Below are 17,884 nucleotides of genomic sequence, written 5' to 3'. Positions count from 1 at the left end.
AAGAAATGGATGACTGACTGAATATAGATGAATGGATGGATGGATGGATGGATGGATGAACTAAAAAAAAACAGTCAACGAGTAATGAGTAAATGAGCACATCTGCCTACTTGTGAGGGCAACCAGCTATTGCAGGTGAAAATAAAATGCACTAAACTAAATGGGAAGACGGCTGTTAGGACGCTAACAGAGCTCCCCATATGTTTTATTGGATACTAAATTGAACTGATGAGGACCCTGGTGGTTCAGAATGGAGCAGCTGTGCTTAAAGAAACCTTTTGGGAGTTATTACTGGTGTGGTGTGTGCACAGCATTCACACACACACACACACACACACACACACACACACACACACACACACACACACACACACACACACACACACACACACACACACACACACACGCACACACACACACACACGCACACACACACACAGACACACCTGACACACTCTCTCTTTTCACTCTCTCTCTCTCTCTCTCTCTCTCACACACACACACACACACACACACACACACACACACACACACACACACACACACACACACACACACACACACACACACTGCTCTCTTTTCACTCGAGACATGGCGGCCATAATGTGGCATTCACATGCTATGGGAATTATGGGAAACACCAAACGCTGACATGAAAAACACACATAATCACCCCACCATGTGGTACTTTCCTCTGGGCCACTCGTAGAATATTTTGATACATGAGCTGCCTAGATGAGATGACCTTTGACCTTTTCAACATGACATTTTTTTTCTCTCAAAAACGGACGCTATTTTTTATAGGCAGCGTAAGTATTGTGAATGGCAGGGTAAAACGCTAATGCTAAAATGCACAAGCCCACCAAATATGAATCACAAAATGGTTAATCGTACAGTATGTTTGGCAGTTTCAGACATGCCCACTAACAACACCGTCAGGATAAACGTCGTCTCTGTTGTGTTTTACGTCACTACGACAACAAAAGAACACGACACCTCCTCGCAATTTCCAGTTTTAAAGTGGAAAGCGTCATTGTTCTGAATGACACAATACTTCAAGTATCGTGAATGACACAATACTTCAAGTAGGCCTACACCAGCAGGTGACAATGGCAGTCATGTTGAACTATACAGGCTGCAAACAGTAAATTTCTCACGACGTGTAACAAAAGAACACAACCGATCTCTGTACACTGTCAGTAGCCCCTTAATGCACGCCGTACCTCCAGTGGAATGCTGTAATAGCCATTGAATAGTTAAGTACCATAGTATTACAAAAAAAACTACTATGACATAACACAGGGCCTTTAGTAATGCACTATGACTTGGTCATTGCCATTCTGGTAACAGCAAATTTATAACGCTGTGTCTTAACGGGTTACTGGTCAGACACCGCTTTAACTACATGGATTTGAATATCAGTTTCATGTCCCTGACATGATACATCCTGCACATATAATTGTTTTACAAAATTTACCAAACAGAAATGTGTAATCCATCACTCTGACCATGATTATAATAGCGATGATGAGATATTAGGGCTGGTTCGTGTGTACTGGTTATTTGTGTCTAGAGTCTGAATTTGTGTTTAGGAATACTGCAATACCGTTGGAATATCAATACATTACCATCAAAACATTACATCAGACCATTGTTCAAATGTCAATATCTGCTAAATCCAAAACCAATAAAAGTAGTGAAAATGAACAGAACTGTAAACAACAGTCGGTTTGCAGTAAAGCAATTGAAAGATTATGGGTAACAGGATTAACGGTACAAACAGACAGCGTCAGTCAATAATTAAATATGCAAGTTGACAGACGCAATGCAACCCCCAGTGCATCATGCCATCTACTGAGACCAACATCAGATGTGAGATGAAACTGACTGAAGTGAGAAACCGCTCAAATACTTAAAGTCTGTCCCAATCTGTAGGGAAATATAGACTTCTCACTTTATTGTCCAGGGAATGACTCGCTTTTAAATTTCACTCCAAACGAGGTGAAGTGCAAGTGGAAGTGGTAGAAATGGGAGGCAGCTTTAGTCTCCTGCCTCAGACTTTTTTCCACAGAAATCATCTAAACATCAGTGCGCTGGGCCAAATCTGACTATTAATGAGCAAAGTTTACTGAAACTGAACCATTTTGCTTCAGGGATGAAGTGTTAGCATAATTAATTATTTTAATAGGCTATGTCTCTGCATGGAGTAATTTCTCCCAATGAAGGCAGATACAAATAAATGGAACAAAACAAGAGTTACTACACTGAGGGGCAAAACATTTCAGTTCCATGCTGTTTATTATTATTATCAAGTCGAGTTCCAATTAGGACATTCTCAGACGGCACAGAAGCCAAAATCTCAGTAGGATGTAAGAAAGGAAAAACTCTTGCGATTAAAATCCCTAGACAGAAGGAGAGGCCACCTGCCTCGGGTCATCCCAAAGGAGAGAGCTATTAGGGGTGTAACCAATGCCAGATCACATAGCGCAGCCAAGCTGCTATCCTTCGGTGAATTTCTCGAAAGCGTAGTTGTTAGCCAGTTAGCAACTTGGGTAGTTGCCAATGGGAAATTGCATTTCAAACAACAAAGTAGCTAATGTAGTAGCAACTATGGTTTCGAGAAATGCACCCCTTCTCTCCAAATACCTCAAGAGGACACAGGCTGACCATCAGCTACAAATCTCAACTTTTTGCTGACTGGTGGATGGATGGGTGATGACTGTCTTTCTTCTAAATCAGAGCTGCTCTGAAGTTATGAGTTGAAATGGGGCTGGACTGCTCATAGAGGGGACCTCTGTCACAGAGTTTTCAAAGTGAGAAGTCCGCCCACTTAAAATCCTTTTTGTTGTATTTTATTATCTCATGGCAGGATTACGTTTCGACCTCAACAGTCTTCATCAGATTCTCTACTAACACAGTCTGACCTCTGTCACAGAAGCAAGAGATGGGGTGCTCATATAACACCACAAGCCAATGCAGACATATACAGTACTAGAGTCTTAAAAGAGTAAAAGAGAATCACTTTTGGAACGATATTTGGAGAATATTACAGCAATCATGTGTAACGGAGGTCAACTAGTAGAGCGTGGCGGGAAACATTAGTAAACCTCCCTTCCCAAGCCTCATACAGTATCCTTTAGTCCAGCGGTATCGTGCTGGGACTCCCATTGGCGTGGTGGCGAGTTTGTGGCCCCAAGGGGGACGGACTGTGCAGTAATACAACGGGTTACACTGGTGCCGTGACCTGGATAGGAGTGAGGTTTAGGGGGCCGAGTGTAACTGAGGCCAACTAGTAGTGTGGCGTGGAACATTAGTGAACCTCCCACCCGAAGCATCATACAGTATCGGTAGCACTGGACTCTCCCACTGGTTCTTTAGTCCAGCTGTGTCGTGCTGGGACTCCCATTGACGTGGTGGCGAGTTTGGGGCCCCAAGGGGGACGGACTGCACAGTAATACATTGGGTTACACCTGCATGCTACAATTGGTTAGAATTCTCCTTTAATTGAGTTTTTTAATTTAAAAAAACATCTACTAAATGTAATGAAGTGCTTGAGGATAATGCAGCATACAGTGGGCTACCTACTTCATCCTTGCACACCTGACGCTACCAGAGGAGTTACAAATGATGCAGGTCGCTGTCAACAAAACCATACACTGTGATAGTAGCACAGCCCTGGTATAACTGTAATACCGGTATTCTCAAATGGACAAAATTGAAGTCCAGAACGCTTACAAAAATAGTCCAGAATAACTAGGCTAACTAACAAATGCATGGACTAGAGATATTGATCATGTGCATGCTTGGTAAAAATTAAAATTGCATCAAGTTTGTGTTCAATCTATGAGATTGTTCACGTCAGAAAACAGCTCTATATGCCCTGCATTGTCAGTGGGTAAAAGTATGAGACGCCTTTTGACAATACCCAACATTATACAGTAGCCTGCCTATGTTTAAAGGCGCTCAACCCTGAAGATTTTTAACAGCTGTTATACACCTGGGCGCCCGATGTCCGGGCTCCGGTGGACCTCGGGCTGCGGCTCCAAGCGCAAGTCTTATTACGCAACTGGACCGAGGAAAGGGCGAGCGAGACCCCCCACTGTAAGACGCCAACCTCAGGGAAACGCACGCAGTACCATCTATGAATCATGTCTTATCATTTTCCATTAATTTCATGTCACGACCAATGTTAGGCATCACTGGCGAAACACGCACAAATAAGCCACAGCTCTCAGGCAGCATCCTGCGCTTCAGTTGTAGAGGACCGTGCGTACGGAGTAGTACAGACATTTGGTAAATAGATTTTCCATACAGACTTGACAAGGCAAACAAGACCAATCTTAAAACATGTTTACAGAATTTAATGATGCGCATGGAAAAGGGAACGCGTGTGGGATCCAACTTCAAATGCACAAATATTACGCTGGTGCGTGGACATGTGCAGTACATTCCATCATCCTCTTCATATTTTCCCTGAGATATTACAGCATGTATGAAATCATATTTGAAGTAATGTGCTATCTTCCGGTGTAGAAATATACGATTATGCCGCTTGACACGGCATGGTGATGCGATACCGTTACGCACGATGGCTTCCTAAAATTGCATGTCCGCGGTTCTGTTTGGCTAGCACAGCATAATAACTGCAGGGTGCTCCAGCATACTCACCTGCACGAGACTGTGATTTCAACTTTGGTGGCGGGAATGGTCGCCGTCAGAGGGTCGAACTCCCCTATAGACGCCATATTCACGAAGCTGTTCATAGTCGAGCTGCGCCTCATATCCGTCATTTTTGCTCAAGTTACAAGTGCAAATCTCGTAGAATGTAGATCCTCTCTTAGGATGATGGTGGTGACCTGGCGAGTGCTCGAGCGACAGACTCAGAGCATAGTGTGCGCGAGGGGAAGTCACCCAGCTACATTCTCGACGTCACCCGCGCTCAGTCGACCTCATCTTAATTAAAGGAGGGAGATGCCGAGCAGGGAAATGCCAGTGAACAGCCCTGAAGAGTCCTCCATCTGTATGTTCGAATATCGTGCAAATATATCATTGAAAAAATGAAACTGAAAAAAGATACTTGGTTGGTCCTACTATGCGTCTCCCACCGTCCTCTTTAGTAATGTTTTGCCGAGGTCTCTACAGACACGGAGCTGAATGATTTCTGCAGACAGACACTATATCCTCCTCAACGGGATTCATGGTGAAGTGGAATGAGGCGAATTATTGCACAACCCAGCAGCAGTAGTTCAGATAAGTTATACATTCCAGAAATAGCTTTTCTCGTCTTGATATGTCAATTTAATATGTCAAGTCACAGCTCTGCCAAGCACCTTTGGCACAGCATGGCAAAGTATGCCAAAATTGTGTCAATTTTGTCTGTCTTTCTTGTAGTCAAATCATATTTACATATTTATAGCCTATGTTTATTTTTTGCAGCTCACACTGTGATGACCCACCCTTATACACTTTACCATCCTCAGCTGCTGGTCTATCTGTGTGTGTGTGTGTGTGTGTGTGTGTGTGTGTGTGTGTGTGTGTGTGTGTGTGTGTGTGTGTGTGTGTGTGTGTGTGTGTGTGTGCGTGTGCGCGGGTGCGTGCGTGCGTGCGTGCGTGCATGCATGATCTCTGCCAAGGCTGAATGTATGTATGTGTGTGTTACATGGCCAATAATGTGTATGGTGTACTGTGAATTGTGTACAGTGGATCTATCTATGCTGCTTGACACCTGAATTTCCTCTGATAATACATGCTACTCTAATCTACTACTCTACTCCACATGATACTAAGGCTACATGAGAAATAAAGTGTGTTATTCTGTGAGCAGTGGGGACACAGCTAAGTGCCCCTGAATACAACATGCCTTCTCAGTGTGAAACCTTAAAACTGGGGGATCATTTCTCAGCTGAAGAGCTGTTAATAACATGTCCTTACTTTGTCACTGAATTGTTGTCCATGTGGACTTAAATGTTCAGGGACGTTTTGTCAGGACATAATAAATAATACATGGTACATAAATAGATGCTTTATAATCAGTGAATTGTGAATGGCCTTCTTTTAAAAGTGCCCCAAGCTAAGTTTGAGCAAACACAGTTCGTTTATTTATAATTGATACAGTATTTGCATCTTTAAACTCTGTTGAGTCGTCCACGTTCTCCCCACGTCCCAATGGTAAAACACGCTCAGTAAATGGTCTATGATGGAATAGCCACTCACTGAGACAGATCCCCTCCTTCCCTGATGCCCCATGTCAGCCTGATCTCCAAAAATTCTGTGCTCCTGGACACGGATGTTAAGGACACGAAATCCGTGTCCAGGAGCACGGATTTTGCCAAAATTCCGTGCTCCTGGACACGGAATTATTTTCCGTGCTCCTGGACACGGAATTGTTTTCTGTGATTTTGGCAAAATCCGTGCTCCTGGACACGGAATTGTTTTCTGTGATTTTGGCAAAATCCGTGCTCCTGGACACGGATTTTGTGTCCTTAACATCCGTGTCCAGGAGCACAGAATTTTTGGAGATCATGTTGCCCATGTCCAGGTATACAACAACGGTGGGTGGGGTGTTGCTGTGATTCAGTGGGCTTACTAGGTGTCATACCATCATTCTGGAGACCCTAGAGATTCTAACCCAAGATAGATTAACCTGAGAGAAGACACCAGAGCAGTACAGATGCAATTCTTTTCTTCTTTTAATCAAGTGCACAACATTGGGACGATAACGTTTCGATGGATGCATCTTCACAGACCCTGATGAAGCTGGTACATCCATAGAAACGTCACTGTATAGTCCATATGTTGTGCACTTGATTAAAAGAAGAGAAACACTGCATCTGTGTCCTCTCTGGTGTCTCAGTTTAGATTTCCTGTCTGTCTCCCGTTGATGCTCCAGATGACAGAACAGAAGCATGTGGAATTACCCCTTTGCCTACCCAAGATACTTTACTGTTCCATTCCTATCTCTGCCCCATTATTTTCCCTGTCATTCTCACACTGTCCTTTATCAATATGACTTGGCAATGATTGCCTTTGGGCTGTTTTCGTCATCACCGTTACACCATCACTATATAGACATCATTTCTTTATTGATTAATTGATTCATAGCATGAGAACAATTTTCTTCTGAAAAGTCAATGAAAGCAAGCTAACCATCTCCACCAGTGGTTCTCAACCTTTTCTGAATAAGCACCCCCTGGACCTCATCATAAGCCTGTCAACTCCCCCTGTAGTATTATGAAAAACTAGACTGCCTGTGCAGTCGCCTTCGACTGCTTAAGGTATATCCCCGAAACGCGACGCTTCCAGTCCCCCATCGTTCCCACTCCCGTCCACCATTTCGTAAACGTATATGATACATACAGACGTGACATGACGTGCATAGGCTTAAAACCAAACGACTATTGTGAAAATGAAGCAAAAAATGGGGCAAATGGTAATACTGTTTTAATGGTTCAGTGGATATACCACATTTGGTACAGTGTAATAACCAGTGTAACAATATTTAATACAATGTGATACCAGTGTAACACCGCCATTTTTTTTTTACTTACATCATGTGTTTGTGCGTAAGTGGTATTACATGGTATTGCATATAGTTACACTGGTATTACACTATATTACATGGTATTGCATACTATTACACACGTTATTACACTGTACCTGATATTGCATATTGTTACACTGGTATTACACTAGTATTACATGGTATTAAATATTGTTACATTGGTTATTACACTGTACCTAATATGGTAGATTCACTGAAATGGTGAACCATTAAAATAAGGTGTTATCGGGCAAATCAATCCACCCAGTCAGAAGTTATGGGCCAAATGAAAATTCCGCCATTTTGAAAGTGTTGTCTTCCAAACTCGAATCAGTTCATGAACCTACCCTAGAGCATTCACACACAAAATCTGAGACAAATCCATCCACCCGGTCAGTAGTTATGGGCCAACAAAAAATTCGGCCATCTTGAATTCAGCCATCTTGAAAGTGTTGACCTCCAAACTCGAATCAGTTCATGAACCTACCCTAGAGCATTCACACACCAAATCTGGGACAAATCCATCCACCTGGTCAGAAGTTATGGACCAAACAAAAATTCGGCCATCTTGAATTCAGCCATCTTGAAAGTGTTGACCTCCACACTCGAATCGGTTCATGAACCTACCCTAGAGCATTAACACACCAAATCTGGGACAAATCCATCCACCCGGTCAGAAGTTATGGACCAAACAAAAATTCGGCCATCTTGAATTCAGCCATCTTGAAAGTGTTGACCTCCAAACTCGAATCAGTTCATGAACCTGCCCTAGAGCATTCACACACCAAATCTGGGACAAATCCAAACATCTGTTCAAAAGTTATCGCGTTAACACGAAAGACCTTACGCGGCGGCGGCGGCGGACGCGGCGGCGGCGGACGCGGCGGCGGCGGCGGTGCACGCAAAACCATTACATCCCCGACGCTCCGCGTTTCGGGGATATAATAATATTGACTAGTCCTCCACCGATTGTGATTGAGAGCATCACCAACTTCTCCCCACCCTGTAACGTACCCTGGGGTGTTGAGAAATGCTCATTTACACTGAAAAGTAATAAATGGCCCGATGCCCTATTTCTGGTCATGCCTAATCCTTGTCTGATGACCACTTACAATAGAAATGTGATGAATTGCTGTCCCACATTGTAACCTTATGGAGTAGCCTGTTTTTTTTTAGCAAGAGCATGAAATTCATTTCATTCCACCTTTATACATGATTAATGGCATGCCATGAAATATTAATCCCCTCCAAATGGATTAAAAACAACCGAAAAACATGTATGGCCTTGTTTCCCTTTTAACAAAATCCATTTTAGACGGGCCCACAAACTTGTGAAGATGAATTGTATCCAGATATGATGAATATTTTATTTTTTCATCAGCGTGTAAAAACAGGCCGTGGCACAACACTCAGCATGCCGTTTGTTCTGTTTAGTTAAAAGACTGAGACTCTGGGGTGATTTATAATGAGGAGGTGCAGTTTAAGCTGACACAGTTCTGGCTTATTTCATACGAGGTTTATTACCACATCAGAACATTGGACTGAAGCCCATGTGGCATCTATATTACACACCACACACAGTACAACAGACCTCTGCATGATGTACCTCATCAGGCATGTAAGTAGTACAGTATACGTGAGTCAGTTCTTGTAGACCAGTGGTGGGCCACATGCGGCCCGCTGAGCCATTTCATGTGGCCTTTAGAGCCTTTGCAAGAAAGACTTTTTTCTTCAAAAAGAAAGTGATACTCATCCAACAACCTTAGTGTCCAAAAGAAGGACCTTGCAGGTTTGAGAGTAACCAAGTACATAGGCTACAGTAACTGTATTCATCTTCATGAATTTCATTAATTCATTACAATATGCAGGAATGCAATGGAAAATTATGTACAAAATGCACACTAAATTTCTTGTTATTGGCACGGGCAGGTTACCTGTGACACCTGGCACTCTAGTCAACTTTCTAAACCCAATGCAGCCCTTGAGCTGAAATAATTGCTCAACCCTGCTGTAGACAGTGGTATCCCCTGACAGGTCTATTAGTTTATGTGTACCTAGATTCAAACCTGCAGTCACAGATCAATTACCAGGCAATAGCAGGCAACCACATTCAGACAGCATACACAGATTCATTCCAAAAGAAATGAAGAAATGGATATCTCTTTTCTCTGTGTACTTACTCGGCAGCAGCTTATGTAGGCCTACTGTATACAGTATAAACTCAAGCTTACGATTACCTTAAGACTATGGACACTCCTGGACACTTTATGGCCACCTTGTCTTGGCTACTATGTGCCACTTAGCTAAGGCACATGTGAACACTGTGGACACTTTACACTTTATTTTTTTTGGTGTGTGTGTGTGTGTGTGTGTGTGTGTGTGTGTGTGTGTGTGTGTGTGTGTGTGTGTGTGTGTGTGTGTGTGTGTGTGTGTGTGTGTGTGTGTGTGTGTGTGTGTGTGTGTGTGTGTGTGTGAGAGAGAGAGAGAGATGCCTTGGCAATAAGTATGCAACAGTGAGCTATATATGATTATTTGTATGTGTAAATATGTGTGTTATGTCTTGTGGACAATGTCTTTATGTCTTTATTTATGTGTGTATGCTACTTGACACCTTAATTTCCCCCTGGGATCAATAAACGATACTCTACTCTACTCTACTCTAAAACTACAATACACAATTCTCAGCAGTTGTGTAGTATAGGGTGATGAGTCATGGTTATATGATGCATAAAAGGCATCCAAAAATACATTAATAAATATAACCTGCCAAGTTACTGTATATACTTGTGGGAAAAAGCAGCTATTGGCAAGAAGAAGTCTCTTACAGTATACGTGTATAGTATATACCTACTTTGGAGGGCTTCCATATCCCACATTGTTTTCTACTAGCAGCTCATGCTTTAAAAGCAAACACAGACAGTCCAATGTAAAAGCAAATTTAGCTTATGAAAAAAGTTTGTTGCTGTACCACACACACAAATTAATGAGAACATAATACCTTAATGGATGCCCTGGCAAACCTTCCTATATACATTTTTTTTTAACGCATCAGCACATTGCGACATTAAGTCATGGTGGTTGGCAGACAGATTTTTCCCAAGACATACATTACCAAAATCACATCGCATCATGCGCTCAAAAACACACACACACACACACACAAACACACACACACACACACACACACACACACACACACACACACACACACACACACACACACACACACACACACACACACACAAATAATAAAGCTGCTACTTACTGGTGGGCCTTTGCGGTAACGAAGCTCATAAACGAGGAGCTCACTGGCACCGGCCAATCTCCTGGAAATGATTTCTCAGAGGTGCGCTTAACCTGAAGGCCCAGCAGGCCCAGCCTGATTATCATTGACATTCAAATCTCTTCGAGACTTGGTCTGACCAAGAGCATAACAATTAACATTTCCCAAACGGCATGGTTGACCTGCCTCCCTTGGTTTGCTTATGGTTGTTTGCTTATTGACAAAGAGGGAGGAGTTCCCGTATTTTCGGGAACTCAGAATTTTACTTACATTGCTCTTGACCTGACTAGTTGCAACGTTGAAAGTGTTGCGTCACTAGGAAGGCACAGCCTGGCTACAGCAGGCCTGGACTGGGCCCAAAAAACGGCCCGGCACGTTTGGCGTAAACCAGTCCTAGACTGCAGCCCCTATGTTTTTTTATACAATACTGTGATTGGTGCGGTCCATTGCCTAAGAGATGCATTAAAGATGGACGAATGGGCTACCCCATCTAAATCGTAGGCTGGTCTTTAAAGGCAAAAACAGAAGCAGCAACAACAGCAGTATCGGTCCCTGAGGACAGGCGGCCCACCGGGAAAATGCCCTGTATTCCAGATTTCCAGTCCAGCCCTGATGCCCAGGCCAGGCAGACACAACCAAGCCTCCAAATCCAAGGAGTAACATTGTAAGTGAACTTGATTGATGTTTGGTGTCACTAATGCCCTCTAGTGGCAGCCCCCTGAGTCTTGTGTAACAGCAAGAAAAGCAGTTTGCTCTCTTTCTCTCACAGTTCAACTTGTCTTTGTCACAGTTGTGAAGTGTGGTGATCCTATTAGGATGATCTCTTCACTTGACTTGATTTTTTTTAAGCATGCAGATTTGAACCCACCTTCTTAATAACACGGTTAATATATTATTATTACAAGTATGCCAGAGCCCCCTGACTACACATTGAAATAGTTTGACATTTCAATTATAGAGATCTTGCTGGAGAAGTGATACTCAGTATCACTTGATGTTATTGTATTGGGTGTAGCTGCACAGTATGTGGTGCAGCTGTTCTCACAACATGAAATACTTGTATAACAGATTAGAGAGTAGCACAGGGGAGTTCTAGTGCAGACGTAATCACATATTTAAATGTTAGTAAACGGATCTATTTGCATGATTTTACCTTGCTCAAGAATCAAAGAGAAGTGGAACACCTTGCATCAAACTGTTTTCTTTATTTTTGTGCACGGACGCGTTTCGGCGTGTGTCTTCCTCAGTGTGCACAAAAATAAAGAAATCAGTTTGATGCAAGGGCGCCCCGTTCTCTTTGATTCTAAGTATTTTATTTGGGCCAGCACCCTCAAAAGTAATCAAGAAACCTGAGTGAAGTCTGCTACCTGCCATACTTGATTTACCTCTATCAAAAAAACAGAAACTCCAGAGGTTGGACTTCAACAACACAGGCGATCCATCTAAGCATATAAAAGTGTGGCAAACTGCGAGGATATCCTGCAAACATCAGGAGACGGGAGTCACAAAAGTTTGGTTTTTGACAGATGTCATTTAATTCAAGTAACATCAGACACTTGCATTGTTAGATTTCAATGGGCTGTCTGCAAACTAAAACAGAAAAAAAGATCAGGATTCCGAAGTTCATACACATAAACACATAAATGAAAAAAAATACAATCAGATCACTACACAGGACTGCTCTGTGCAGCAGCACATGAAGCAGACGACGTTACACCGTGAACAGGGATTACAGTGCTCTATACGATGACACTTTACGTGACGCCGGTGTCATAGGCATGTCATTACAGTGTCATCATAATACAGTGTCAGTGTCAGTGTCAGCATGTCATTACAGTGTCATGACACAGTCATAGATAAGCCATAAATATTATGCCATGTAATAAACATTTTATGACTGTTAAGTGATATTCGGTTATGGCAAAATCAACCTGGACATAATATTTATGACACGTGCATACCTATGCCATGACACTGTTATGACACTGTAAATTATGACATGCATATGACACCGGCGTCAAGTAAAGTGTTACCCTCTATACTGTATAACTGTGCAGAGTGCGGGTTTCCATTCAGCCTGTTCACATCAGCACTGTCAAACATTGCAGCCAGTTAAACATCGCCACACTGCCATAAGTTTGTAAGTTAACTCAACTTGAGAAAGCCTCAAATTGAGTTAAACCTCGAGTTGACTTAACTTACAAACTTAAGGCAGCAGGGCAACTCACTTTTTTATGTTAAACTGGCTTGCAATGTTTTTTTACGGTGAGTTAATATTTAGCAACTGCAACATTCAAAAGCCAGGCGACAAACTCTTGAACTGTAGTGGGAAGAGCGAGTTGTCTACCATTCAACAGTGAAAAGTCCTTTATTTCACAGAGTTATTTCAACACTTAGGGGGTTGAATAGGACACGCATAGTGTTGGTCATACTCTTGGAGTGTTGAATTAACACTGAAGAATGTACAGTGTTTAATCTTTGGAGAGGGCAAGCTTCAATTAATATGCTATATGGTCTGCCTTAGCCAAGCGATTCAATTTGCGGCCGCTAGGGGCGTCTAGACTGCTGCCTACCACAGGCATTTGTGAGTGAGCTAAAATTGATGGACTTCCAGTTACTGTCACTATCAGATTCAGAGCTCTGATTACTGTATTTGTGGCTTTGTCCAGTGAGATACAGAGGCATTTGATGTAGACATAAGTTAAGCCTGCTTCTGAAAGGGAGCTACTACGTGAGACTGGTCACTCAGGCTGAGCTTTGTTTGGCCTTATGAGCTTTGTTTTCGTGCCACGATAGCCATCTATACTAAACCAGCAGGCATTGAAGACAATCAAGATGAAAATAAATACATTTTCTGTGTTTTCACAGCAAGGACATTATTTCCAACATGATGAACAAGTTGGATGGAAAACCGTGTGTGGACAGTTGTCTGTCTCCCAGATCTAGTTTCTTCACTCACCCCATGTCTTAGTACATGTAGAATGTTTTGCATGAATTCCAGCTTGAATGAAGATATCTTAAGACCTATGGTTAGTACACGCATACACAGCTTCACTCCTACACTTGGACAATTGTTAACCCATAGTCTACTACAACAAGTGCAGAATTGTAGCAGAAACACTTGCACAGAGAGAAATTTCTAATTAGACTGGTCCTTTTGCTTACCGTACATAGTGGTTTCATGTCTGTTAGCCACTTCCAATTAATTATAGTACAAGTATAATCTGTCATTACAGCGTAATTAATTACAAACCATATAATCTGATGATACAGTGTAATTCCATTACAGCACAATATTCTGTCGGTTTACACTCATCAGCAAGCGCTTCTGCTTCGTTTCTCCACACAGCGTAGTGTGTCTTAGGGACAAGTTCACAGGCTCCAGGCTCCCAGACACATCTGAAGTTAAATAAAGCCAATGACGATGGCTGCTATAGTGCACACAACAGTTTTACATGAACCAGATTTATGCAAAAGCTGGTCTACATTATTTAGGCTTACAGGCACAGGAATGCTCCTTTTCCGTCACCCTACCAATCAATATTATGTACAGTACAGAGGAACAAGAGAGCCATTTTGCTTCGGACTACTCCACGCCTTGCCTAAAAAAGGAAGCCTTCTAAGGTCAAAGGTTAGAGTTCAACTTGAGCAGCAGGAAATATGAGTTCACATGAGAGATTAACATTTACCTACAGTAACGTGGAGCAATGACAACTTCAAACAGGAGATTCACAAATTGAGTTTCTTACGGTACATGTACGGTGCGGCGGTGAAAAAGGAGAACGTCTAGCTAGGTGACACTACTACACCAAAATGAGTTACACTGTCAATTGATTGTGATAGTATTCTACTTCTATGGCGTTGTTTCATTGTTGTCGTGGCATGGTGATGACAAGAGCTTTGGCAAGCATCTCTTTAGGGGTACCAGCAAACGCAAGACCACACAGAGGCACATTTGTAAGGGGGTTATGGTGAGTCCAGCCCATTCCCACCAAAAAAGCTATCATCTCGCGACGTGCAGTCTGCTTCCCATGCAGTGATGGCAATCATCCCTCCCTATGGCTGTCCAGGGCTGTCTTCTGCAGGGGTGGGTGTGCACGGTAGCAGCTGTTCACCGCTAATTCTTAAGCCATCTCCTGTTTAACTGTCACAAAGTGTTGCCAGATTGGGCAGTTTCCAACCAAATTGGGCTGCTTAGGATGGCCGTCTGCAGGTAAAAATGGCATTTTGCAGGAAAAAACGCCAAATTTTAGGCCATAGAAATCAATAGAATGGCGGGATTTAGTGCTTCCAGGCGGGTTTTGAGCATTTTTTGGGCTGGAAATCATCGCCTCATCTGGCAACCAAGCACATGACAGAGGGGCTTGAGAGAACGTGGTGACAATCAGCTAAAATACAAACACTGGCCATCGACCAGCCACAAGACTTCACGTTAACAGCGCTAAAGATATAGACTTCAAGGCTCAGAGGTGGTATTCCAAAAAGCAAGTTTATCTTTGAGAAACGATGAGTTGTTGGTATACCTCCTCTAAAACCCTGCGGCCTTCGATCCATTAGCAGAGGGAAGCTACATGATTCATTTTTTTAAAAGCAGGTTTACTACTCTCGATGAGTTTTTTGTTTAGTCATTCAACCCCACTACTTGGAATCCCCAAACCCTAAGGCAAAGCTGTCAAAACGGAGCTCAGATTCATTCGTGAATAGACGAGGCCACACCCAATGGAACATGAAGGCAGCAGCATGGGACTCCTTTTGCTTGGTGAGTGAGAAAAGCTCACGGTGAACAACAGAGAGTCAAGGAGCTCCGAGATCGATCGAGCGATAGGATCACATCAACGAGGATGATATAGGAGACGTGAATAACATATATTGGGGAAAAAGCTGCTGTTTCTGCCATTGCTGCTGCAGGGGTGGGGGGGTGGGGGGTTTAAAAGTGCAAATCGTGGCTGCTGTGTGTCCTGTTGACATTCTCAGCTCAGCCAGCCCTCAGCATCCCTTCCTCAGAGGAGAGGATAAGCCTGAGACAAGGCTGCCACTCTGCCTAGCTGGCTGCAGCCTCCTCTGTGTTGTCCATCAGATCAGCACTGGCATCCAGAGACCCCTTGGCACGCCAGATCTTCACAGTCCGGTCGCTGTTTCAAAAAAGAAAGAAAGAAAAATCCAGGGTGTTATATACTGCAGTAAAACAGGAAAGCAATGCATTTTTGTTGCATTCAGTTGTCTATTTGTAATGTACTTCAATTGTGGTCAGATTTAGTGAACAGAAATTTCCTTTGAGCGTGGCTGACACTCTGAGGTGGTGAAAAGCCAGCTAGATGTAGTGTAAACATAGAATATTAAACATTTTCACATGTAGAGTGGATACCCCTATATACTGTAGATACACTATAAAAGGAAGCGTAAAAGAAAGTATACTTTTGATAAACAGCATTCCTTCATGGACACGCCATAAATAGCCAGAACGTGAAGGAACAAAGATGAGCAGAAATGGCTTTCCAGAGGTGAGAAGCAAGCTAAGAGTTGTAGAGTTAATACAGAAAACTACACCCTCACATAACTTAAGGCTAAATAGCCACATAGAGAAAATAACCACAAGCCGCAAACCATAAACCACATGGATCTGCAATAGCACAAACTGTGAAGAAACTAAGCTGAACAGAAATGGCTCTCTGGTGTGTGTGTGTGTGTGTGTGTGTGTGTGTGTGTGTGTGTGTGTGTGTGTGTGTGTGTGTGTGTGTGTGTGTGTGTGTGTGTGTGTGTGTGTGTGTGTGTGTGTGTGTACGTGCGTGCGTGCGTGCGTGCGTGCGTGCATACGTGTGTGTTACTCACTCTGCAGCGGTGAAGAGCAGGCTGCTGTTGGTGGAGATGCCGTTAATGGGGCTCTCGTGCCCCTTCAGCTCCCCGAGCGGCGCCAGCGTGTCCGAGTGCCACAGCTTCAGCACGCCGCCCCGACACCCGCTCAGCAGCGCCGGCGACCCGGGCACCACGCCCAGGGCACATACCCAGTCACGGTGCGCATTGGGCACTTGCTGCAGAACAACCATCACACCAAGAGGAGAGGTTAAGGCAAGGCAAGTCTAGTTTCTTTTAAGAGTACTATATTTATTTATAGAGTAAACAACAATGACATATGATAAAAGTGTTGGACAAGCAGGCTCAAGTTATCATCCAACCAGTGAAGAGTTAGCTGATCGAAAGACTACTGGTGGTTACTCAGATAAGTTACCTGTGTTGGAAGAAAACTGTGTTTCTTGTTTTTAGTTTTACTTTTACTTTTGACACTGATTTTGATCATCTCAAATTTTGTCTGTATTTAATGTACTAATCCCCCTTTATCCCCATTCCCTATATATCAAGACAAGTCATGATCATGGTCATACAGGACCCAATTCTGAACCCCCTTTCTCCCTGGGACAACTGACCCTTTTGTCCTCCCCCTGTCGGCATCCCTGATTGTTCAATGTGAACCTTTGTGTCCAATGACGTCCTCTTGAGGTGTCAGTAGGGACGCTCTATCTCCCAGCTGTAAAAACCTACCCATTGACTCCCGTCAAGCCCAGGGCTTATTGACTACCTGTATTACACGGTACCTACCTGCTGTAGGTCCTTGCGAGAGAGATCCCACTTCTTAATCCCGTTGTCCCGGGAGCCGCTGAAGAGACAGTCGCCCTGCACCACCAACGACTCGATGCCATCGTAGTGGGGGGGCTCGAAGTTGTGTGTCGGACTCAAGCTTCCCTGGGAACCCTCGGCCACGTCAAACATCTGCACAACATGAAAGCGCACAACACAAAATGAGTTCAAATGATCCAGCTTATAGTGCCAATGGTAGTGATAATAATGTTGTTAGTTACACATCTGCACAACATGAAATCATCTATGGTAGTTGAAGGTAGTTGCTGGGTAACCTGACTCTTGAATCTTGGTGTCAGCAATTTCTGATCTGCTTTTTCTAAGGCCCATTACAGTTGAATAAACCACTTAAATGATGGATAACCCCCTAGAGTGATAACTCAGACCAGTATGCAATGTTGCAGTTTTTCATCAGCTTTTACTGAAAT

At 43.2% G+C, this 17,884-nt stretch overlaps 2 protein-coding genes across 4 annotated transcripts in view; both read right to left on the bottom strand.

The window, feature by feature from the left end:
- The window catches only part of cpne8 (copine VIII), a 68,082-nt gene extending 63,239 nt beyond the window's left edge, over positions 1 to 4,843 (bottom strand). Inside the window, exon 1 of the mRNA XM_063197788.1 lies at positions 4,669 to 4,843. Within this exon, the coding sequence (XP_063053858.1) occupies positions 4,669 to 4,790 (122 nt within the window). The 5' untranslated portion in view covers positions 4,791 to 4,843. The remainder of the gene's footprint in view (positions 1 to 4,668) is intronic.
- A 7,501-nt stretch (positions 4,844 to 12,344) lies between these two features.
- Positions 12,345 to 17,884, bottom strand: part of kif21a (kinesin family member 21A) — a 65,693-nt gene continuing 60,153 nt past the window's right edge. For all 3 annotated transcript variants that reach the window (XM_063197036.1, XM_063197037.1, XM_063197038.1), the window contains 3 exons: positions 17,418 to 17,588; positions 16,653 to 16,852; positions 12,345 to 15,955 (listed from right to left, as the gene is read on the bottom strand). In XM_063197036.1, coding sequence (XP_063053106.1) covers positions 15,865 to 15,955; positions 16,653 to 16,852; positions 17,418 to 17,588 — 462 coding nt within the window. In that variant the 3' untranslated portion in view covers positions 12,345 to 15,864. The remainder of the gene's footprint in view (positions 15,956 to 16,652; positions 16,853 to 17,417; positions 17,589 to 17,884) is intronic.

This window comes from Engraulis encrasicolus, chromosome 4 (genome assembly GCF_034702125.1).
Source record: "Engraulis encrasicolus isolate BLACKSEA-1 chromosome 4, IST_EnEncr_1.0, whole genome shotgun sequence".
In the NCBI taxonomy this organism is placed as follows: domain Eukaryota; kingdom Metazoa; phylum Chordata; class Actinopteri; order Clupeiformes; family Engraulidae; genus Engraulis; species Engraulis encrasicolus.
Note: the sequence above shows the minus strand (reverse complement) of the source record. Positions and strands in the feature narration are given on the sequence as shown.